Genomic DNA, 24,723 nt, shown 5'->3' with positions numbered 1-24,723 from the left:
CATGAAGGAGAAGTTTCATGAAGGTGGTCATCTGTACAAAGCACTAGGTATCAGAAACTTAAAACAGAGATTTGTGTCGCCTGTGTGAAAAAGTTGCCCGAGGAAACAATTGTTATCGCAAAGATATTATTCAGACTCCAAGGAATTAATTTGGTAATGCATAAAATTCTGAAAGGACTGCTCCAAGTCGGAGATCAGATCAACTAGCCTAGTATGATGGTCACTTTAACCAGTAAATGGTGTAATTAAGTGTGTCTGTTTTGGTTGATATTGAGGTACTTTTATTTATTTTTACTGTTAGTATTAATGCTAAGTTCCTCTTTTACTACATTTTACAGTTTTGCATTCAGGGGTATTTAGTCAAGTTAGGGGCTCAGCCTATATTGAAATGCAGAACACCAAAGTTACATGTGCTATGTATTACAAGACTATGTAATGGAACTTGTACTTGAAAATCTCCAGAAGTTTCAAAGGCCAAAGCTGAAGGGTAAACAATTCCCACCTGGGACTTTGTCCTTTCAAAAAATTTGGATCCCTTGAATAAAACATTATTGTCTTCTTTGTGGCTTTGTGTTTCAAATTTAAATAAAAAATTGAAAATCAATGTCAAGGTTTGTGACAGTCAGGTTGATGTGTTCAAAATGATACAATGTTGCCAATTTGCTCTTTGATTCTCAATGCAATATTTATAGAAACATGTTCATTGATTGTTAGTACTGGACACTGAGAAAGAAATGTCAAGTGAGGACTTTCATGTTCAATATTTCCTTTTGTTCATCATTTCAGTTTAGAATAAAAATAACAAATCAGTTTTACTTGGATTCAGTGTTAGATATGGGCCGAGAGAATCACAGAGACACCAAGAGTTTGGTGAAAGGCTAATGGTATAATTTTATAAGTCATTATACAATAATGTACATTTAACAGTACAGCTAGTATGTAGAATGCTTAGTAAAAGTTCTTTTGAATAATAAGCAGTTTAGAAGATGTTTATCTTAGATATTGTGTTAGTTTGGTTTTTAGTGTATTTTTTTTAATGTGATCATTTGTTGACTTTGACTTTTGTTTAGTACCAGACACAAAAATCTCAACATGATTCAAGGTAATGAAATTAAAACCAGATTGAAGAACTTTTAATAGGAAATTAATGATAGAGTCTGCAATATGTCCACCAAATATACTGGATTTATTATTATATCAATGAATTAAAATCGACCAAATCCTGAAAAGTAGTCGCCAAATTGGCGACTAGAATGCTTGATCATAACCATACTTAGAGATATAGAGAATTTGAAAGATTTTCAAAGAGAAACGTCCTTGTTAAGTTTGTTTAATTTCCAAAACGCAGCACACGCATCTCGATCGAGACGCCATCTTGGATTTAGGTGAACTTGAACGTTGTATATCACCTATCCTAGTGTCCACTTTGCAGAACTTAATTTTGGATGTCTATCTAAAACGCTGACAGCGTTAAAAAAAAAAAAAAAAAAAAAAAAAAAAAAAGGTTTTGTTTGTCTTTAAAAATGGCGCCCAACTTTTTTTGCATTGGCTACCACTTTGAAAAATTTAGGAGCCAAGTGGCTATTAGAAAAAAAAATTAATTTCACGCCCTGAATTATGTATAATGCACTGTATGATGTTTTGATGTTTTGTTTATTCTTTCTTTTTAAACCTTTAACTCCCAGAAGTGATTAACATGTAACTTCTCCCTATAATATCCATACATTATTAAGCAAGCAGGTAATGAGAATACGCAAACTTAGACGGGTAGAAGTTATTATCTTGATCTATCACCAAATTCTTGTGACTAATTTACAAGGGAATGAGTTGAAGCTAGAAGGGAGAATTAACAATTAGATCTTGGGAGTTAAAGGGTTAATGTATCAGAAATAACCTTCAAGTTTTGTTTTAAAGGGAAAGCTGGCTTGTGAGTTCAAGTTTGCACTATTTTCATGCTGGCATATGTGACAACACATGCAGCTGATTACAACTAGTTGTTGTGAGGGAAGATAATTGATATAAGGAACTAAACGATTTGATGTGGTAGCTATAATATTTTTTCATGCAAGATATAATTCGGAGCTTTCTTAACTTTCTTTTATGGGAAGCTGGGCAATTAATCAAGAGGACATTAGCTTTTTGTCCAGATTTCCTGAAAGTTTGCTGGCAACCATTTATAACCCAGAGCCAGGTTGTTCAAAGCTGAGTTTAGATTACCCAGGATTAATGTGAAATCTAATTCAGTTTAATTTATTTGTCTAGAATATGATTATTGGATGCTCTATAAGGAATGGACAAAATTATCCTAAAGAGGCTTTTGAATGTAGAAATAAAGAAACTTTGATTAAAATTTAACCTTGGGTTAGCACTAATTGACCTTCAAACATCTCAGACCTGGGTGGAGACTCCCTGAGGTAAATTTAGAAAGAGCAGCTTTCCCAAGTTTGAACAATTTTTGCCATCATGGCTGGTAGAAAGAAAGATATCTTAGCAACTACATCCTGTTAATTTGCTGGAAAAAGTGACCAAATTAGAAGCCTGTGTTTAGTAGTTAATCATGGATCAAGCTCCAACATTTTTATTACTTTATTTAGAGGTTCAATGCTATTAATGCTCTGTTGTTTCCTCTCATGAAAATAGTTGCCTCTCTCTTAAGTTGTTTGAAAGTGTTATTTTTTATTTACTTTTTTTTTCCAAAACCTCACTCACAAAGATGATCTTTGTTAAATTTAAAAATCTTTCAATCCAAAAACTCTCTAGCATTCAATTACTTTGTAAACTAATCACTGAAAATAGCTGTATGAGACTTATCATTTCTGTTGTTCAGGATTCAAAAGAGAAGGAGCTATCTTCATTTGTTGTCCAAGCTCTTCAGCCAGCAGTTTGCTTGAGATGTTTTCAAGAATTTTTTGTATTCTGATGACTCAGCAGTTACAATGACAGTTGATATAGAAAATTGGTCACCATAAAAAATTTTAAAGCTGACATTTCAAGCATAAAGCCTTTGTCAGAGTGAATGGTGAAGGGCTAATGCTGTAAATGTCAGTTTCAATACTCTCTATGGTGGCAAATTTATGTTATCAACTTCGGTGATGATACTGCATTATGCAGCTATACTCTCCCACTGGCGCAGCACCACAGTTTCTTAAAAAACTTTCCCCCTTAGTTACAAATGCAGTTGCTTAGTCTCTTGAAGAAAAAGTATTAGGTTTCCTGAAAGCACTTATATCAATCCTTAATTTTTGTGAGGAAACATGCAATTACTAGTTTGTTTAAATTATAAAGGGCACAATTTTTTTAAGGTAGTAAAGAAGGTCAAAAACATACGCTGTTTTGAAATTTCAGGAAGCCAGTTCAGTTTTCAGTTAGCCTTAATGAACTGTAAAACCTGCCAATCAGCTGAAAGCTAAAGCAATGAAACCAGTCCTGCTAAATAATATTTGGATATGTTGCTTTTGCATTGCAGACAGATACAAAATAATTATTTTACTTTTGATAAGCATCATGAGAAGCAATCAATTTTATGGACTTTTGCCCAGGGTAATCACCAAACTTAGTGAAAAATGCCCCCTTTCTCGGCCAATCAGCATTTAATAAATTTCCCCTTTAAGTTTTAAAAAAGTGAAATCAAGAGCTATTGTAATTTCACAAAGAACTGTAATATTCCCTTGCAACAGGCAGTATGAAAGTAAAGTATGTTCTTCAAAAAAACAATGCACTGACCCAGCCAGGTCTTTACCCCAGGCCTCTCAAGCCAAACTTCAGCACACTCTCAATTTGGCTACTGTGCCTTCTACAATACTCCTATTTAAAATGATAAAAGTGTTGCACTATTTTGTAACGAAAAGAGCACATTGAAACATACATGTATACGTCTTTGCCATGATGATTTCCAGTTAACTCTTCTTTAGCAGACTGTCATCTAGATTTCTACGATTAGAAAAGAGTTCTGTATCAAAAAGAAAAAACTATGTGGCATGTTCACCATACTTTGAAGCCCACTTAAACTGATATCACAATGCAGTGCCTTGAAGTGTTTTCAAAGAAAACAAACAAACAAAAAATGGAAGGTAATAATCATTGTACATGTCACATTATGGTAATTTCTTTAGAGCACATTGTCCGTTCTTTAGCCAGTCCCCCAAGATCCGCCGACCAGAATGGACAACGTTGGTGTTGTTGCTTTCTTACTGCTGAAGTTTCATCCTGAAACAAAAATATTAAGTAAGTCAAATTATGTCAAAATTGGGTTTAAAGATAGCCAATGGTAAGGTCCTTATTCGATGATCAATCAATCAATCATCTTTAGCTTGCTTGGGACGAACATCTCTCCTCTGACAAGGAACACGTTATGGTAGGGACAAAAGCCTTCCAACTGTCCCCTTTTCAGATTTCAAATGTTATCATTCAACTATTTTAAGTTAATCATCAATTAGCCACTATATAGTATCAATAGCTAGTAAGAATAACCCATGCTTGGAGAGCCATTTTCACAGAGCCATTTTCAGGGCAACAAAAACATCGTGGAGTTTAATAATACTGGTCAACAAATAAGCACTACTGAATGATCATGCTGCAAAACAAAGATACCTTATTACTTTTGCCCCTATTGAGTCTTACTGCATGAGAACATTCTGGGTGACGGGTGCAAAAATATAGTTAACCCTTTAACTCCCAAGATCTCATAAGCAGTTCTCTGTACTCTCTCCCATACAGTTCTTGTGATGTTAGTTTGGAGAATTTGTTTTTGGATCAACTAATAATCCCCTAATTAATATTCTTCTTTATTCTCATCACTTGTCTTCTTGATAATGTATTAACATTCTAAGGAGATATTCTCTCTTAGTCACTCATGGGAGTTAGAGGGTTAATCACACCTATTAGTACCTGGCTAGAAACCACTCATTATTTGTTGCCAAACAGATGGAAGGGGAAGAGGGGGGAAAAGGGGGAAAAGGGGGAAAGGGAGAAAAGGGGAAAAGGGGAAAAAGGGCAAAAGGGGGAAAGGGGGAAAGGGGCAAAAGGGGCAAAAGGGGCAAAAGGGGCAAAAGGGGGAAAGGGAGAAAGGGGCAAAAGGGGCAAAAGGGGCAAAAGGGAGAAAGGGGGAAAAGGGGGAAAGGGGGGGAAAGGGGGAAAAGGGGGAAGGGAGAAAAGGGGTAAGGGGGGATTCAGTGGACAGAGTATAAAGGGAGAACTATAGGAATTTGACTGCCATTGAGGGGGGATCACTAGAACACTACAGAGCCTTAGCGGGGGATCAGTTAAATGTTCTTGTAACACAGCCAAATCCCTCTCATCTCCCCAACCTAGACAATTAAAAATTACCAGTTCTCAGTTGGGAGATGATTCTCGGTCTCACAAAAAAACAGACCCTTAAAACGCAAACCCCCGCAAAACTTGAAATCATGCAAATAAGTTGGAATAAGGGGTCAGCGGTATCTAGTCACAACAGTTTGAGTTTTTGAGGTCTGTCTTTTCATTACACCAATGATTTTATAGGTCTAACTAAACATTGAAAAATGTTTACGCCACTAACCTTTTCACTTTCCTTTCATTGTTTTTCATCTTTGGAAGATGCACTTGAAAGAGCCGGAAGGAATTCCTCTCAAAAACAGCGGCAAACAGAGGTTTGTTAAGACAATTTGTTAGCATTAATGGCATTCGCTCCATGTCTATCAGGCCTATGAGGTTGCCAGAGTTTCCGTGAAACAATCGCGCAACTTGGTCATGGCAACAGCATACAAAGTGCACTCCATCATTGAGAAGTTCACAATACATTTCAGCATAGATAATGATTTTATGTTCACATGGTATATCGTGCATTGTAATTCCTGTAGCTGCATTCAAGATTTGTAATCCACTACCTCTTTCACGTGAACACCATGTAACAACAAAGTCTCCATTGTTTGAAATTAAAGCGCGAGGACGTGTACATCCCGTCTCATCATGAAGAATGTTTCTCTTCCACAAATGCTCCTTTTTATTCCAAACTGCTATTGTAATGACACTGCCTACAGGAAAGACTACAGGACGGCAAACTTTCTCGCTACAGGCTACGAATTGAAACTTGCTATTGCAAGCAACTGAAGTAATGTTACCCTCCACCATAGTTGAAAAAACAATCTCACTATTTGCAATGCTTAAAACGTCCACTTTGGAGCAGTTATTCTTACAAGGTCTTTGACAACCTACTAGTTCATCAGACACAGGAAACAACCTTTCCAATGAATCGATTTGTGAGAAAGATCGAACACATCGTGATAATTCAAAATCCCACAACTCAAGTATGTTGCCGACTGCTTTCTTCATCAGAAGCACTCCTTCTTTCACAGGTAGCAGGTCCAACGCAGTCTGAAATTTTCGAACAGTTTTCTTGCTCTCAAAATAGACATACACCATGGAAAGCATATCACCTATGAGTTTTCTTTCCCAAGAACTATGGGAGGTTTCTCTAATGTAACAACAACTTCCATCCACAGAAAGTGTCACATTCATGTCACCACAATACTGTTTTCCTTCACTTCTGTCATGGCTGGGGCAATCTTCAAATTGATCATGATGGATCATAAAAATTTCTTTATGAAAGGGGCTACAAACGACAACAGTTTGTTTGTTAACCACTGAGAGAAATCCTGACCTGAAGAAGGGAATTGCCTCCGATAGCATTGTGTTAATGTGGTCTTTAGATTCCGAAATCAGGAATTTACTCTCATCGAAGGATTTACACTCCCATGGCCACCACGAGACATCTTCGATTTCTTGAAAACAGGATGCACTTTCTAGGCACTCATCTTCGCAGAAGGAAGGGACTTTACGTCTGTGGCAAAGTAGCTCAAACTGGGCATTATCGCCCAAAAATCCACAAATAATCTCCTGGTTATCAGGAGAAAAATGCATCAGCGAACAAATGCTGGGACTAGCAATATCACAAATAAAATGAATGTTCATGTTACTTAACTTATACAAGCTAATATGTTTTGATTTATCAGATATTGCCACCAATGTCCCGTCAGGAGAAAATGCAAATGACGTCATATTCTTTGTGCACTCGAAACGAGTAATCTCTCTTCCATCTGACATACTCCACAAAACAACATCTCTTGGATTTGCAGGGCAATCTGTCAATATTTTAGACCTATCTCCGCAAAATGCACATATGTTGAAGAAGCAATTACTTTGAGGAAAGAGTTGCTGTACATCTCCGTTCAAGGTGAACACATCTCTTAAACTTCCAGGTATGACATAATCACCGTCAGGGTGAAATGCAACAGAACGGTAAAATGACATTGATGACTCCCACGTCCAGCCAAAGAAATCAAGAGTCAACTCCCTCACATTGCGAACGGCACAGTTCGGGGCAAACCTTGGAATGCCAAATGACTTTTCTATGAATGCGGAATGCAACCAGAGTCGATCGCCACTTTGCAGCGACCAGAGCTGAATGCTTTTGTCAACGCACTCACAAACCATGTAATCCATTTCTGGAGACACATCAAAACATGCTACCAAACTATTACAGTCAAATCGCGCTTGAATTCCCGTTTGTCCGTAACTATCCTCTTTGTTCACGATTTCGATGTAGGGTATCTCTGGATATCTTTCTTTGAGGACATGATTGGCCTTTGAGGAAAATTGCGGGCCTCCTTCGTTAAGTATTGCTTGAAAAAACTGCTGTGGATGGCAACGAAGCCTAGCTTTGTATTTTCTCATTACAGTAATGGCGGAGGTCACAGCAAATTTTACAGCAGAAGGCAAAACTTCAAAAGATTCTAGTTTTTTAATACTCAAGATATCCTGAAATCCTGAATCACTATCAATGCAAAGCTTTGCATACACAAGTTCTAGATCTGTCACGTAATTTTCGACAAGTTCTTCAAGTTTGTGGGGAATTTCTTTGTCTCCCATCACATCCAGTAGGTGCTGTACACCATACCGCAGGGCATATATCTCGGTGTCACTGAAATCTCCACCATGAATCCCTTTGCGCTTCAAATCGTTGAACTCAGTTTCACAAAGCCTTGAAAGGATCTGACTACCTTCATCTCTACCCACTGTAAACTCGTGACGTCCACGAATGGTTGTGTCTATAAGCCAGTCTTTGACAGACTTGTGAAATATGTGAATACGTCCGTCAATAACTGGTAGAAGGGTAGAAATGCAGGAAATAACCTTGTTCACCTTCCGATGTGAGGAAATTGCACGAAACTGAAACATCTTGGGGATAAATCCAAGTGGCAAAGGTTCTTTTGCAGCCATAACAACAGATAGAAAACCTAAAAAATTTTCTTCGTCGATTTCCAATTCTTTACAAAACTCTTTCTCCAAGCGTTTAAAATAGGACAGGTAAACAGAAGAGATACCTAATGGCAAGCTGCCATCTAAATGGTTGGGTGTTGGTAGAGGAACGTTTTTCTGAATAAAGTCTACTAAAAAGTACGCATACAAGATGACACCATCGGACTTCTCAACCAGAGCATTTAAAACAGCTTCTTTATCACTGTTTGGAATTACTTGGTCTAGCTGCTTCTCCAAGAACAGTCGAATGTCCCTTTTGTTGTCATCGTCACTTGTTTCCAGGTACAGAGGTTGTAAGTCGCTAAGGCTATTAGAAATGATAACTTCTGGTCTCGTGGTCACAAGAAAGCGAATCCATCGAGGAAGCTTGACGAAGTGGTTAACTATCACATCCAACAATTCATTGCGCCCCTTGTGCTCACTTTCATCCAAGGCGTCCAACACCAAGAGAAGGTTTCTACCGGGATCAGTGATTTTGCTGAGCGGCTCCTTGAAAAGTAATGCAAAAAGTTCCTCTACTCCCATGCTGTTGATTTCCATGCCCAAATTTCTTGACAGCTGCTCAAAAAGAGCCTCTTTGTATTCTGGTAATGCGCGACATAGGTGACTGGCCAAAGATTGAAGCATCAACTGAGGATTTCGATAGCGCACGTTGTTGTGTTGACAGAAGTGGCTCCCCGACAGTCTTCCAGCTTCTTGCATTCTCTTGCAAGTGACTGCTGAGATAACCGACTTTCCCATCCCTGCATTTCCACTAATGACCATCACACGATTTGGGGAACTTCTGTCATCAAGCCAACCCTCGATTTTTTTAAAGATCCACTCACGAGTTCCTTCCTGGAATCTTGACACATGAAACTCAATGTCCCCTTCAAACTCGGACTTTGCAAGGACGTTCAGAATCTCTTCTGTTCTGTTAGCCTGCCCTCTTTGGTTTAAGTCTTCAATACTTTTTTTCACTTCTAATACCTCTTCTTGTATTTTGGTTTGAGTGTGACATACTCCATGCAGCTCTGACTTAATTTGCTGTAGCATCTCAGCACCCTGTGTTTGGTTTTGGTGTACCATATCGATAGTTTGGTTGATTTCTTTTAGTTGTGACTTAAGATCCTTCTCACTATCAGCCCACTCAAACAACATTTGAAGATAATCTTCCTCTCCACAGTACTCAGCCTTTAGTCTATCTACGTCTGCTTTATTTAGCCCAAGAGCAACAAGAACGTCACTTATTTCCCTCCAAAGATGGGAGAATGTTGATGAGTCGATGCCAGTGGTGGACACGTGACCATATAACTCATTTCGAAAGAACTTTATGCGAGCAAGGTTAGCCTCTAAGGTAGTGTCACTCAAGGGTGGTTTTTTGTGCCACCCTGAGGGGGGAGGAGAAAGCCCACAAATCTCAGTCAGCAGAAGAAAAAGAAGAGTTATGTCAAAATTGTTTGAATCTGGTGTACTCCCACTGGGTGGAAACAGTTTGTCCCACTGAGGCTTATGTAAAACCCTTCTCTTCAGTAGATTGCACAGTTTTGGATAGTTAGCAGTGAGATCCATAGCCAGGTTTGCGGGAGAATGATGGCTGTCAAAAACCATTTTTAAAACTGTGGTTCCACCATCTATGAGAAGTCTGCTGAGCTTGGCTCCATTTGTCTTCTCTGTGGAGCTCACCAGGGGTGAGGGTGCAGAAGCTGCCATTTTAACTCAAAATTGAAAGGCACAGTCCTCCAATTCTACCTAAAAAGGAAAGAAAAGAACATGGTACATTCTCATGTATGTATGTATGTTATGCAAGAAGAAAATCTGGATTTAGTAGGCAGGCAGGCAAGGTGTATCATGGGGAAATCTGCAATTAATTCAAAGCCCTTTCAATCATGTCCAATTCTACTCATATCAAAGCTCTCTAATGTAAAGGATCATAAGGTTTCTAAATGTATCTTAGCATGAAAATCGACCAGTGATAAACAATGGACATTGGGCTCCAAGATGTATTAGAAATGCCTTTGGTGAGAAAGTTCATTACATTCTACCTTCAGTTAACAAAACTTCATTTCCTTTTTAAAGCCACCAAACCTTCTTTAGGGGTTCAGTCTCACAAAGCAGAACACTTTTTTTGTTTGAGTTGAAAGATCCCAAGGTAGGTCCTCAAAACAATCTTTCTTTTTTCAATGTGGCTAAGCAGGAAGGAGAAATTTTCACACTTTGCTACTATACAGTTACCTTAATATGGTATTGATTTTTCAAAAAATATTTTTGCTGATGGACGCCATATTTCAGCAGACAATTGATTACTTTGTGTAAGAGCTAAATCTCTGCTTAATCTCTCAAAATTTTGAAAAAAAATCTGATATGATTGGTACTCAAATAAAGCAACTAGTGGAATCTGAAGCAATTGTACATGTTACATACAGTGTATTTGACACATATTCCACTTCTGTGTTTCAGTGTTTCAGTCCAATTTGTTCATTTTGGCCCTGAAAAGCCCTATTTAGGGAGTGGTCAATTGAGTATACATCCACTCAAAAATGTTTGAAATTTTGACAGTTTCTGTCTTTGGCACTTTGATATATCCAATGAGAGCTGCATGTACAATTTCTGTAAGGATGTTCTGATACATGTGTGGTGTTGTGTACCTGTTGGTAGCAATTTTTATAGGTTTAATTAGTGTGAATTTCAGTTTGGAATTTCCAACAAAATAGCAAGCCCTGCCCCTTATTCTTCTTCTTTTTCAAGAGTTAAAAAACAATCATTCGAACAACATGTTACACAATCCAGAGAAGTGAAACAACTCTTCATATCAGTCAAATTTTTTTTCATAATTCAATTTCTGCCTGACCTATAGTGTACATGTACATGCTGGATTGGGTAACTTAGAAAGACGTCACCTGAATAACTTATCAAATCAAGTATTCTGTGACATTTCAGAGCTAAACATCACATTCTGCAGCTGGTATCAACGGATCCCAATTTTCTTACTCTACCTCAGTTCACTAACTTGTAATTATTGGCAGTGTTTTTGTACTTCAAAAAATAATTTATATGAAGACAACTTTTCAGGGTTTTCAACATTTCTGTAAAGTAGTGGACATATTCCTGAAAGCTCTGGAAATGACATATTTTTTGTTGTGGCAAGGTGCCTTGCAAGTCCTGAAGGCACAAGCTACCTAGGGGGGTCAAGGGAATGCCCTTCAAGAAATTTGTAAGATAGAAAACTCAGAAATGCTGTTTCAACCTTTTGAGAATCCAAGAATCGGCTTCCCAGGTAGGGCTGAAGTTTACACAAATTCTCTTTTTGAGTAGGAATGATAACAAATAGTCACCCCAATTTTGTTTAAATGAAAAGAGAAACCAATCAAATATTCCGCATGATTAGCAAAGAAAGAAAAGTAGTGTAGCAGGTTTAGACAAATTAATTGTCTATTCTGTGATCCTTTGGGCCCAGTTGTTCAAAGGCTGATTAGTGCTAACCCTGGGTTAAATTTTAATCCGGGTTTCTATATTTCTCTGTTCAAAAGCTGTTTTGGAATAATTTTACCCATTGTTTTTAGAGCATTCAATTATTGAATTGTAGTAAAAAAGAAATAAACTGAATTGACTCTTCATGCTTTCAGATCTAAAATCAAATTTCACACTAACCCCAGGTTATCTTGGCCCAGCTTATCTTGGCCCAGCTTATCTTGGCCCAGCTTTGAACAACTCGGCCCTGGTCAGCAAGTTCATGAGATGCTTAGTGAAAAAAAATTATAGTGATTAAAAAAAAAAACAAACAAACAAACAAACAAAAACAGAAGCTAAAATATTGGCATCAAAGTACTAGCAATGGAATGAAAAATAACCAGATGAAGCGTCTGGCCTCAGGCTCAAATGAAAACCTTGACTATTTTGTAATGGTAACCAGGTTTAACCATAATGGTAGTTTTACTTAACATAACTGAGGTTAATTTCAACTTTTGCTTCAGATGAAGAAACTCGAATTAAAATGAAATACCTTTGAATATTAATTTGAAGTCATGGTTAGATTTTCTGAGTTGCATACAATCTGTGATCACTGCTCTTAAGATGCATTTTAAAATCATCTTTTATTCAAACAAGTCCGTAATAGTTACATCATAATGTTAACAATGTTAACAATACATGTTTTCTAGTGGATAAGAATATTTTTTCTTGTGTTGATAATAATCTCTCACTTGAAAATGAAATTTGTATCACCTTTGGCCACAAAAGATCCTCTGTATATCTGTGTGCTTACTATTGTCAAGGTTGTCAGATTGATGAAAATGGTTATCAATGAAGATGGTTGTCGTACAAAGTAGATATGATTGTTTAGAGCAACTTAAATAAAGGTCAATGTACATGTCAATTTATAAGTCAATTTACATTTGAATGTACATGTAATACACAATGCATCACAAATCCCTATCTTGCAAAATTTATGGAGCTTTCTCTTTACTTTCTGTTTGTAAGGTCTGCCACACAATTCTTATGCTGTTGGTTCAGAAAATTTGATATTGAATCCACCAATAATTCCCAAATTGATATTTTTCTTTATTCTCATCGCTCTTCCGCTTGATATTGTATTGATATTGTGTGGAGAAATTATGCCTCGATCACTAGATCATAGGAGTTAAAGGGTTAAGTTCCTTAAATGTAGTTAGCATTATTGACGATGTAATTCAAGAGGTTTGAATGAGAAGAAGCCTAGTAGCATGTTCCTTTAAAACATTGAAATATTCACAAAACAATTGGTTACCCTGAGAAACATTGCCCTCCCAAAGTGAAAATTGTCAGTCTGGAATTCAGCAGTACAATTTCCTTTATTACATTCTTGAATTTTATGAATAAAATAGTGGTCAAAAATCCAAATTTCAATTTCAATAGTTCTTTTCTCCTGAGGGCACAGATTGGCCTTCCTCCCCTTCCCTCATAGCCATCCTATCCACCCATAAATGTGTGCCTTTAGCAAGTCACACACAAGGTACACCTGTACATGAATTGATAGTTCCTTGAGGTAACATGGAAAAATTATTGATTTCCTTGGAAACCAGACATCAGTTTCTTGCTCGATTTCATTAACAATATTCTACCAATCCAACGCCTTTCATTTCCGTGCAGTGTACCAAAGAATTTAAAGTGTTAGACAACAATGAAAATAGGAGGGAAAATATTTGATTTCATTCTCAATTAAGCCACTACTTGAACTCAAAGAGAAAGGATACGCTGTCAACTGTTTTTAACAATGTGCACGAGTAACATCGACATCACAAAAAGGAAAAGCGAGGGCCAAGAAAAGACGATAAACTTCTTTTTACTTGGATTTTCACTGTTCCATGCAGACTTCATTCAAACATGTGAATTTCTCCAGACTCAAGGTGAAATTCCACGACTTTTCCGTGACCTTGAAGAAATATGTTTCATCCGAACTTTTTCCTGATTTAACTTTTTTGAATGATATCATCTCAGATCGCAAAATTCAAAACAGAGAAATAATTAAAAAAACAGGATATTTATGCTGTCAATAAAGAAATCAGGATTTCGAGTTATTCAATTGCTAATTTGTATTCTGAAATGAAACTCTTTTCGATCGCAACATATTCAGGTCGACACCGCGACTGAAACAATTTTAAAACAGTCCTGAACTACGCTTAAATCACCACAGCGATACATTCTCAGCTCTTCAGGAAATTCTAACGAAAGTTTAGAATAAAAGGAAACTTCCTTTACCTTCGAATTCTTAAATTTTCTGACGTAGAATCTTGGGAATCGAAATCTAAGAAGCAATTGATGATTTAACATCGATTTTCTATCCCTTTTCATGCAAAAATCTAACATAACTGAATACACTTACCACACTAAAACGCTTCTTAAAGCATAGCTTTTATGCCGAAGGCCCAACTGAAAATTGAAGGCGGAAATACCTAAAATTCCACCAGTTTCACCTTCTCTCTTGTCCAGTCTCTTACTGCCCTCTCACGGAACCTCCTCCCCAGGGGATTAGTGGCACGCTCAGACAAGGCTCAGAAAGGCTCGGATGTGGTCGTTCTCTGTGTTTTCGTTACCTTCTAAATTTTATTCGCTTAAAAAAGACTCTAGATTGTTTAAAAGCGTTGTTCAGCTAATATTATGAAGCGAAAAAAAGTTTCTTATAAACTCGAAACCTCCGTCGGGACAAGAGCGACTTCTCAAGGGGTCCTCAAGTGATAGCGAATTTGTGCAGAAGCAATCTTTTTCGATGAATCGAGGATATGTTGTTCACTATAAGAGATCTGAAAGCAGATGAAATCATTCTCGAATCAATTGATCCTTTTCTACTCTTGGTTATTTTACTTTGGTTTCCCTAGCAACCTAGCAACGGGATCAATGAGGAAGAACACAGAAGAGAAGTTTTTCTCCCTCCCTACCCTAACCATCTTTTCGAATCCAGGCTTCCACGTCAGGCTCGGAACGCCTGACGATAATTGAGTTTCTGAATCTGTTATGTAGCACGATGCCGGTCGATAACAGGAGAATCGCAGGGCCTGAAGTCACCCAGCCCGTCATTTTCACAGGAAGAAAGGCATTTGATAAACCTCTGGTACGAAAGGAATAGTATCCTCTTCTTTTTCAGCTTTCACTGTGTTCCTTCGTTCATGACTTTGTCTCTCACTTCAGATAACTGGTGACGGTTTACGAAGAGATGGCCGGAAAACAGACGAACTTCGACCGATGTGTAAGTTGACTCCTCAACAGATAAACTGAAGTAATTTAAGGGAAACGATGAAATATGAAGTTTTATGAACGCACCCATCAAAACAAAGCATTAAGTTCTGAAAAATTAAAAACAAAAAACAAAAAAAGCGAGTGTATCATAATATGTATAATAATTATACTAAAATAATTCTTATGAAACAAAATTATACGAAGAAGTTCTTTATAACTATGATTAAAACTAGTACAATTATTATAATTACTATTACAATAATTATTATTATTGTTACAGTTTTGCGTTCAGGGGTAGTCAGTCAAGCCAGAGGCTCAGCTTACATTGAAATGCAGAACACCAAAGTCACATGTGCTGTGTATCCTTATACGATTATGTACATGAACATGTACTTTTACAAATTAATCGATCCATCTCCACAACGTTCCAAAGGGACAGGGTAGACATCCCTCCTCTGGGATATTGTCCTTTTGAAAAATTTAGATCCTTTGAATAAAGGATAATTGTTTTCTTTGTGTCTTTGTGTTTCCAATTCAAATCAAAAATTGAAAATCATTGTCAAGGTTTGTGACAGTCAGGTTGATGTGTTCAAAAAGATACAATGTTGCAAATTGCCCTTTTGATGCTCTGTTCATTGTTGACTTTATTAACAATGTATGATTTATAGAAACATGTTTATTGATTATTTGTACTGGACACAAAGAAAGAAATGTCAAGTGAGAACTTTCATGTTCAATACTTCTTTTTTTTTAATCATTTCAGTTTAGAATAAGAACAAAAAAAATCATTTTTGCCTCTTGACTCAGTGTTAGATATGGGCCAAGAGAATCACAGAGACAGCAAGAGTTTAGTGAAAGGGTAATAGTAAAATAGATATAATATAATTTATAAGTCACTATATAATAATGTACATTTAACAGTACAGCTATTATGCAGAATGCTTCATAAAAGTTCTTTTGAATAATGAGCAGTTTAGAAGATGTTTAATTATCATTATGATAGATATTGTGATAGTTTGGTTTTTGGTGTATTTTGTTAATGTGATCATTTGCTGACTTTAGGTTTCCTAAACAGAAATTTTAGTATCAAACATGAAAAGTTCTACATGATTCAAGATAAGGAAATTGAAGCTGGATTGAAGAACTTTTGAAAGGAAATTAGTGATAAAGTCTGCAATATGTCTACGAAATATACTGAATTTATTATATCAATGAAATATGTGTAGCGCGCTGTGGGATGTTCTGCTTATTCTGTCTTTTTAATGTCTTAGAAATAACCTAGAAGTCTTATTTTACAGGGAAAGTTGACTTGTGAGTTCAAGTTTGCACCATTTTCATGCTGGCAAAGGCGACAACACATGCAGGTGATTATCACTAGCTGTTGTGAGGGAAGATTATTTTATGAACTAAATGATTTGATGAAGCAGCTATAATTTTTTTCATTTAAGATATAATTGGGGGCTTTGTTAACTTCCTTTTCTGGGAAGCTGGTTAATTAATGAAGATGACCCTTTGCTTTTTGTCCTGATTTCCTGAAAGTTTACTGGCAACCTCTTATACTCTAGGACCAGGTTGTTCAAAGCTGAATTAGGATAACCCAGGATTAGTGTGAAATCTGATTTCAGATCTGAAAACTTTAAAAGAAAATTCAATATAATTCATTTGTCTAGAATATGATTATTGAATTCTCTATAAAGAATAAAGAATCCTGAAGAGGCTTTTGAACATAGGATAAAGAAACTTGGTTTGAAATTTAACCTTGAGTTTATGCCAATTGACCTTCAAACAGCTCCATGAGGTACATTTAGTGAGGGCAGCACTCCCAACTTTGAACAATTTTTGCCATCATGGCTGATAGAAAGAAAGATATCTTTAGTTAACAACTATATTCTGTAAATTTGCTGATTTACAAAATTGGAAGCTTGTGTTCAGTAGTTAATCATTGTGCAAGCCACATGTACAAAATTTTTCCTTTTTTATTTAGAGGTTCAACACCATTTATGTTCTGTAGTTTTCTGTTTCAAAAATAGTTGATTCCCCTCTCTTTGGTTGTCTGAAAGTGATCTTTTTTTCTTTTCTTTTTTTCTTTGCTAAATTTCAAAATCCTTCAATCCACAAACTCTCTAGCATTCAATTACTTTCATTATAAACTAATGACTGGAAATAGCCGTATGAGACTCTTTTTTTTTTTTTTTTTCATTTCTGTTGTTCAGGATTCAGAAGAAAAGGAGCTATCTTCATTTATTGTTCAAGCTCTCCAGCCAGCCGTTTGCTTGGTATGTTTTCAAGAATTTTTGTATTCTGATGACTCAGCAGTTACAAACACAGTTGATAATGTAAACTGTTTATGGTAGTTTTTTCCTTTGTTTTTATTTTACTTAACACAAAATTAAAATGATAATAGTGGGCCCCTCAAGAAACAAATAAACCTAATCATGGGCTCTAAAAACTCTATGTCAACATGACATACTTAAACTTAGTTTCAAGGATAAAAACTGATCGAATTTTTTTGTAATTCATAGGAGAAGTTCCCCAAAGCTCAAGTTGACATCTATATTACTGTCTTAGAAAATGATGGAAATGGTTAGTCAGTGGGCATGACAACTGCATTTTGTTGTGCAAAAGTGTAGGAATCTGTTGTCGGTAGTGTAAATGCTAAAATGAGCTGGAATGGTCAAAATGATTTCAAATTATGGTTATATGCACAACGTGGTACTTACTTTTGGATAGGGAACATTCTCTTTGTAGCTCTGGCTGTATTGTGAACAAACAAAGGAAAAATTAAATTAAGACATTTAGTGGTCATTTTTACCTAAACTAGTCTTTCAAACCACAATACATGTATATTATATGTAGTAAGCTCAGCTTGAGTTTATAAAAATTGATGCTTTTTTCATTAAACCATCCTTTTAAATCCAACCTGATAATTTCTGATTGCTCACTCATAGTTCTTTACTGCTTTCTCATGCTGCTTGATGTGGTACACTGTTAATTGTACACTTCTTGTTTGTTTCTTACATTCCATATGAGTTAATTTGCAATCTGTAACTGTCATCTTTCATCAGAAAAGAATTGTGGTAAAATTTTCACCAATATGTAGCAGTCATGTAAATTATCTCAGGATAAAGTCTCCAGCATTTTGAAAAATCCACATGTATGATCTCATACAATAGAACTTGAGTAATTAAAGTTGACTTTTGTATATTTATTTAATTTGTAACCAATCTTGTTATTTCATGTACACACAGCTCTTTCTGCTGGAATAATTTGTGCATCACTGGCCCTTGGAGAGGCTGGAATAGAAATGTATGACCTTGTTTCCTCCTGTTCTTTGGTAAGGAAACAACTCTGCTTAAAAATTTTGGTGCAAGATCATTTCAATTTTGATATTTTAGTTTATGGATTTAGTATGGTATGACTCACATTAATTGTATGGCCTTGCATGCTTGTCAACAATTTCTTTTTAGCCTGAGGTGGTTGAGCATACAACTCTATTATACTGTTGATGTACCTTTTTTTTATCTTAAGTTTGCAGCATGAAATTATATGTAGAATTATTATCAAAAAATTTAAAAAAATAAAAATTATGAAATTTTCTTGGAAGTAAAAGGGTTCACTGATCGTTTATGACTTCCACAGGTGCAGAAAGGTGACGCATCACTGGTGGATCCCACATTTCAAGAGGTAAAGATATTTAGTGAACAAAAATAAAGGTTTAGTGGATTACTTATAATAGGTATAATACTTATTACAGGTCATATTCTTTTCTTTTTGATTCCAGTCTGTTGAAGATGCTCAGTAAATGAAACAAAGCACAATTATTTCTAATAGTAAACAGCACCATAGTTGCAGAGAGGTGAAAAGATAGGGAGGTCTGGGACAGGTTGCACAATGAACTCCCTAAGAACTATTTACCATACATGACTCAGGCCCTGACTTTTCTTGTTTTTCACTCTGTCATTTCTATTGTGCTGTTAACTATTTCACACAGAGTCAGCACTGGAACAGGTTAGTTTGATGTGGCTCTGACGAAGGGCTGATGCTTGAAATGTCAGCTTTGAAACTCTTTACAGTGGCCAATCTACATTATCAACTCAATTGATAAAGCCAAATTTTCTAGATTAATTCAACATTGTTCAGCTTTCAAACCTCTTTTCAATAACCTACCTTTAGGCCACTGTACAAGTTTCAAACGCATGATGCTTTGCACTTTTTGACTTCTTAGATAATGCAAGTTTTATTTTCATCTCTTCTTAATGAATTATCAGTCTTTTATTAGACTTCATCTTCAGATATTGATGGAAGGGTCACCATAGCATTTCTTCCTACTATGAATGTCATATCTGGTTTGTCACAAGATGGTGAATTGACACAGGATCAGTCCAACAAAGTAATTAGTTATGTGTTGCATCTGATCTTTGACTTTTATATTTAAATTTTCAGAGTAGCATAATTTCTGGCTGTATACTCACATGGCAGATTACACACTTGCCAGTTTTAAACATCAGTTGAAAATGCTACGCCAGATCACCTGCACCATTGGATAAATTGAATCTCAAGAACAAGGAAGACCATAAAAGAAAGTTCTAGCAATGACAAATTTGCATGGTGCAAAATTATTGTGAGTTTTCTTTATTATTAATGGTGGTACTTCTGAGTGTTTTGAAGTTAATGTTGGGGGGGGGGGGTAGGGGGGAGAGGTTAGGGTGAAGGGGGAAGGGTAAAGGAGGATAGGGTGAAGGGGGATAAAGGTGAAGGGGGTAGGGTGAAGGGGGATAGGGTGAAGGGGTATAGGGTGAAGGGGGTAGGGTGAAGGGGAAAGGGTGAAGGGGAAAGGGTGAAGGGGGATAGGGATGAAGGGGGTAGGGTGAAGGGGGATAGGGTGAAGTGGGTAGGGGGAAGGGGGATAGGGTGAAAGGGGTAGGGTGAAGGGGGGTAGGGTGAAGGGAGTAGGGGGAATGGGGATAGGGTGAAGTGGGTAGGGGGATAGGGTGAAGGGGGTAGGGGGATGGGGTGAAGGGGATAGGGTGAAGGGGGTGGGGGGTGGATCATATACTGTACTTGGCCAATTCACATACCCCTTCTCAAATTTTCCACATGTTAAATGGTTTTTGAATAGTTTCTTTGCACAGCAAACTTCTTTGCCATCTGTTACAGGATTTGATCTTCTCTCTGAGTACAACTTTTGACAATTAGTGCTCAAAGAAATAGCTATTAACACGTATTTGCAAGAAATAGTCCCACAATATGTTATTTTACTGAGTGCAATCCTGTTGAAATAAATGATGGGGCTCTGCCACCCCTCCCCTGGCAAAAAATAATGTAAGATATTGAAATTAACTCTATATTATAAAATAATTCAAATAGTACGCGTGCTCTGATTGGCCATAAAACCATTTTACATGAGCGTATGTGAACGCGGTTTTCGTTCCTCTTTCATTAGTTATTTTATAAAAGAAATGTAAAATGGTTTCCGTGTTTACATAGCCTGATGTAAACTCGCGGGAGGTTGGGAGAACACTCGATAAGCTGGAAACCACTCCGCTTCGCGTCGTCAGGGCTATGTAAACACGGAAACCATTTTACATTTCTTCATTAAAGAACACAGAATGACGTATCATCAATGTTCAACAAAGTTCCTTAATATTTAGTTTTATATTGTAATTTTCATCTATCACTTTTTTTTTTATCCTCAGGCCATAAAGTGTGGTATGGAGGGTTGTGCAAGAATTTTTCCAGTTCTTCAAGAACCGCTCGTTAACACTGTAAAGCGAACTGTGAATTCCAACGATAAAAGCTAATTTGAAAGTTTTCTGTAGTATATATGTCAAGCTTAAAATCCTATCTTGAGGGAAAAGCAGTGAGCTGTAATGTCAAGGATCTTTGCTAAAAGATGAGACATGTCTTCTGTTGTCGGAGATCTACTAAAGTTTGCTTTGGGGATGAAACAGTGCCTATATCTAGAGCTTCCAAAAAGACCCGGCGCCCGCTGGAGCTCCGGCGGGTATTCTGTTGTAAATCGCCGGGTATACTTTGCAAGCTCTCAAGCAAACTCAAGAAGTGAGATCTAAAACCTAAAGACTTAATTAAAGCTGTATTTAATAATATGAAACACTCCATCCCCACATCTCCCCCAGATAACTCTTTTCAGTTAACTTCACAAATCTCTGTTGAAATGGGTACACCTCACCTCTTACATTGTCCTTATCGAAAGACAGTGCTCCCTCTGCACAACAAGTTTACGCTTTGACGGGGATAGACTATTCGCAGGTTAGGAAAGTGGAGGAAAAAAAAAACCGTGACAAGTACAAAAACAAGAAACGAACTATACGTGAGTCTTAAGTTGCGTTTGTAGGAAATGGAAGAGGATCAAAATATCTATATTTATATACCTTTGCCTCCAAAGTTTCCCTGCAGCCGATCAATCGCTGAACTTCGTAGCGATACGCAAGCAGTTTAAATATACTTCGACACCAAATTGATGTCCAGAAATCGTGAAACAGTTACGTGAGGCTGCAAAAGCTTAGCGCTTGTGATTAAGTTAACAATGCATATAGAGCATGATAGGTCATTTACTAAGAGGCAATAAGTGAGAAATTTTTTGATGCAAGGCACCAAAAAAGCCGAGAAGTTGGAAAATACAAAAACAGTGTACAGCGGAAATAAACGTGCTTTGAGTAGTTACCAGATCCCAGATATTTGAGAATTATCTTCTAGTTCTTAGAAACTAAAATATTGTTTGTGCCGACAGCATTATTTATTATTACTGACAACGACAACAAAGAGTTGTGATCGGTTTGAAGAGGGTCTCAATAGGGTGATGGCTTTTACGGCTAACGGTTAAAATTTTGGCCAATTTACGGCTAACGGTTAACATCTTTCCATTGTTTCCACCAGACATATTTTTTACGGTTAACTTTTTTACGACTAACAGTTAAAATTTTTCAATTTTTACGCCTAATGGCTAAATGTTTTGGCCGTATTACGGCCAACGGTTAACCCCATTGAGACCCTCTACGAACTGAAATAACAGGGGTATGGTGCTCAAGGTGATTCCTCAGAAAAAAAAGTTGTTGAACAATTCAGTTTTTTTAACTTTCCGTAAATATTCCCTACCAATGACTGTGTTGAAGAATACAATGTAAAAGATAGGTCAAATTAATTCTAACCCCACTTATGCCTGTTCTGGCACTAAGCACACGCGACATTTTATCGATCGGTTCACAGTACATTTCTGGAAGCATGGGTGCTTAAAGTAACATTTTAAAAAAACTTAATAGGTAGAAAGTCTCGAGCGTATGGAACAACTTGATACATAATTTGTGAAAAAATTACGCAATTTTTAAACTACATCGACTCAGAACGTTCCTCGAGTCGTTGCTTTCAAGGTTATAATTTGCAAAATCGATTAACAGGTTTTGTGCACGCTTTTAGCCATATCTCTTTTTCCCTTCGATTAAATTTTGATACTTGTCTAGCTTAAAGGGGACGATCTGTACACCAAAATTATGGAACAAAAAATATAGGTCACCGTGCTCGTTCATTACCCAGAGACAATCGTACCTCTTTACCTGGTCTATTTTGTGAAAAACAATACCGTGTTCTCGGAATGCGCGCGCGCTTATTCGCCTGATTACGTGATTTTTATGCGCATTACAAGATGCGCAGTGCAATACTGAGGAATCGCCTCTAACGATACTGGAAATCCTGTATCACTTTTTAGTATAGCTAATTAATTCGGTCGATGTCTTAAATCATTTCAGCGATTTTCAATCAATCATTTTTAATTTTTGAGAGATGGGCTTATGACTTTTAACAAAACTGAGATTGATTAAATAAAAATATGTTTACCATTTTTTGGACCATTTAAAACTACATCAATCAGTAGCATTTACTAATACAACCACCTCCCACCCCGCCTTGCGCACTAATATACTGCATCCCACCGCTCCCTAAGTACTAGTGGTCTACCTCCCCACGATAATATGGTCCAAAGAAAGGTCCAAAAAAGGGTCCAAAAAATGGTCCGATAATCCAAGGGTCTAATGGTCCAGTTCATACTTAACTCTATGTCCTACAGTGGCGCAAGATGAATGACGATAAAAGGAACAGACGACCATATGGTCATCCTGAAATTGCGAGATCAATTTCCAATTCACCTGAACATAGGTAAACGATATCTGTCTTCCGCTTTAACACTACAATAGCGCAAGATGATTAGACGATAAAAATAATAGATGACTTGTCGTCCTAAATTTTTCAGATCAATTTCAAACTTTTCCTGACCATAAACACTGTCTTTTTCAATTTGAAATTAAGAAGCAGCGGAAAGAATTACAATGTAAATTAAGAACAGATGACTTGAAGAAATTCTCTTACTCTTCATATCAAATCTCTCGCCTCGGACTTATTCTTTGACCACCGGTAAACATCACTGACAGTCTTTAACTCAAACTGGAAAAATCGGCTTACAAGTCGACAGAGGGTCCTTTCGGCAGACTTAAGCAATCACAGAGGATATTTTAATTATACTGGACAAGACATGCATTTTCTCAACTCTGTTCATCGCTTGCGTACCAGATAATCGAGGAGTAACTCCTAAGGATTGGCCATTCGAGAAAGAAGAAGATTAAGTACACAGATGACAAAATGTGTTACATATTGATTGGCTTTTGTGTATTCAGTAGCTTATGTTACTACTCTGATTCCTGTATACCATGCCGTTTCCTTCGCTTGTTATTTTATATAAATAGTTAATGCATTGGTGTTTATCACAAATCCTACCGCTGATTGAATGGCAATAAAGGCTTTGCCAGTTGAGCGCTCGTCTGAGATGTCAGCTGTCAATACTTGTGTGAACATGTTTGATTTACATGTACATGTTTGATTTGATAGTTTTTCTCGTTCCGACTTGAAGTAGAATGAGGAACGGGTTGATATCACATCTGTTCACTTAACTTATAAAAGGCAGTCATTTTCCTCTTTTGTGTGTGTGAGTATATGAGTCCTACGTCCAGAGAATTCATAGTAAAATAAATAAGTTATAAAAACACCATAAACAAGCAGAGTCAACAGAATGTTCATAATAGGTCGGTTTTTTCTGGGGGGGGGGGGCTTGAAAACACGAGGCACTTTTTAAATTACTGGAAGCATTTTCAAAGAAAGTTCCTTAAAAAGAATAATGATAACAATGATGATAAATATAATGAAAATGATAATAGCAATAGTAGGAGTGGAAGTATGTTAAAAGTACTGATGATTAACAATGATAATAATTTCAATTCTGTATTCAAGACAACTTTGGCCTGAAGACATTGATTCCGCGCTGACCAGTAATTTCTGAGACGCAAACTATATACTCCGCTTTCATCACAGCGAAAATACCACAAAAGTTTTAAGGACATTTCGAGTGTTTCGCAGAACTAAGTTAGTGAGAAGAGCCTCTTCTCAATGATTTTCCCTTAACTTCCATTTTTCATTCGATGTTCAAGGTAATCACAGAAACAAGATCTTGGATCATAGAAAGTGATGAGCACTCATAAAGTAGACAGAGACACAAGAGAACACAGCAGAGTGTGGGCTGCTTTATCTTTCTGTTTATAAAAACAAACAAACTAATAAACGGACAAACAAAATTTGGAAAAATTACTTGGAGGGATGTATCAGGTCTTTACTTGGATAAAAGGTCTGAGGTAAATACTTCATGAAATCTTCGCAACTTGCGTAACACTCGAAATT

General features: G+C 36.8%; 2 protein-coding genes across 6 annotated transcripts; one reads left to right on the top strand and one right to left on the bottom strand.

Moving 5' to 3' along the window:
- Positions 1 to 1,597: 1,597 nt before the first annotated feature.
- On the bottom strand, positions 1,598 to 14,214 carry LOC131780434 (uncharacterized). 4 transcript variants are annotated; one of them, XM_066166993.1, is made up of 4 exons: positions 14,135 to 14,169; positions 11,926 to 12,015; positions 5,537 to 10,026; positions 1,598 to 4,206 (listed from the first exon to the last, which is right to left on the bottom strand). In XM_066166993.1, exons 3-4 carry the CDS (start codon positions 9,985 to 9,987, stop codon positions 4,188 to 4,190), a joined length of 4,470 nt encoding a protein of 1,489 aa, XP_066023090.1. In that variant the 5' UTR covers positions 9,988 to 10,026; positions 11,926 to 12,015; positions 14,135 to 14,169; the 3' UTR covers positions 1,598 to 4,187. The 4 variants fall into 4 exon arrangements, with proteins under 4 accessions (XP_066023090.1, XP_066023092.1, XP_066023093.1 ...); XM_066166995.1 differs by lacking the exon at positions 11,926 to 12,015 and having other exon boundaries at positions 14,135 to 14,214; XM_066166996.1 differs by lacking the exons at positions 11,926 to 12,015; positions 14,135 to 14,169 and adding an exon at positions 14,011 to 14,040.
- A 502-nt stretch (positions 14,215 to 14,716) lies between these two features.
- Positions 14,717 to 21,674, top strand: LOC136281000 (exosome complex component MTR3-like). Of its 2 annotated transcripts, none has more exons than XR_010717514.1 (11): positions 14,717 to 14,860; positions 14,938 to 14,995; positions 15,266 to 15,344; positions 15,799 to 15,844; positions 16,284 to 16,349; positions 17,199 to 17,261; positions 17,508 to 17,568; positions 18,234 to 18,319; positions 18,625 to 18,669; positions 19,429 to 19,606; positions 20,682 to 21,674. XR_010717514.1 is itself a non-coding variant. In XM_066167120.1 (11 exons), exons 1-11 carry the CDS (start codon positions 14,774 to 14,776, stop codon positions 20,784 to 20,786), a joined length of 807 nt encoding a protein of 268 aa, XP_066023217.1. In that variant the 5' UTR covers positions 14,717 to 14,773; the 3' UTR covers positions 20,787 to 21,674. The 2 variants fall into 2 exon arrangements, 1 of the variants encoding a protein (XP_066023217.1); XM_066167120.1 differs by lacking the exon at positions 19,429 to 19,606 and adding an exon at positions 19,265 to 19,375.
- Positions 21,675 to 24,723: the final 3,049 nt, after the last annotated feature.

Source organism: Pocillopora verrucosa, chromosome 5 (assembly GCF_036669915.1).
Source record: "Pocillopora verrucosa isolate sample1 chromosome 5, ASM3666991v2, whole genome shotgun sequence".
In the NCBI taxonomy this organism is placed as follows: domain Eukaryota; kingdom Metazoa; phylum Cnidaria; class Anthozoa; order Scleractinia; family Pocilloporidae; genus Pocillopora; species Pocillopora verrucosa.
This window is presented reverse-complemented; position numbering and strand designations above follow the sequence as displayed.

Coding starts and splice junctions, on each gene's coding strand:
- LOC131780434 (XM_066166995.1), bottom strand. CDS start 9,987: ATGGCAGCTTCTGCACCCTCACCCCTGGTGAGCTCCACAGAGAAGACA.
- LOC136281000 (XM_066167120.1), top strand. CDS start 14,774: ATGCCGGTCGATAACAGGAGAATCGCAGGGCCTGAAGTCACCCAGCCC. Junction 14,861..14,937: donor AGGCATTTGATAAACCTCTG/GTACGAAAGGAA, acceptor CTCTCACTTCAG/ATAACTGGTGACGGTTTACG. Junction 17,569..18,233: donor CTTAGAAAATGATGGAAATG/GTTAGTCAGTGG, acceptor ATGTACACACAG/CTCTTTCTGCTGGAATAATT.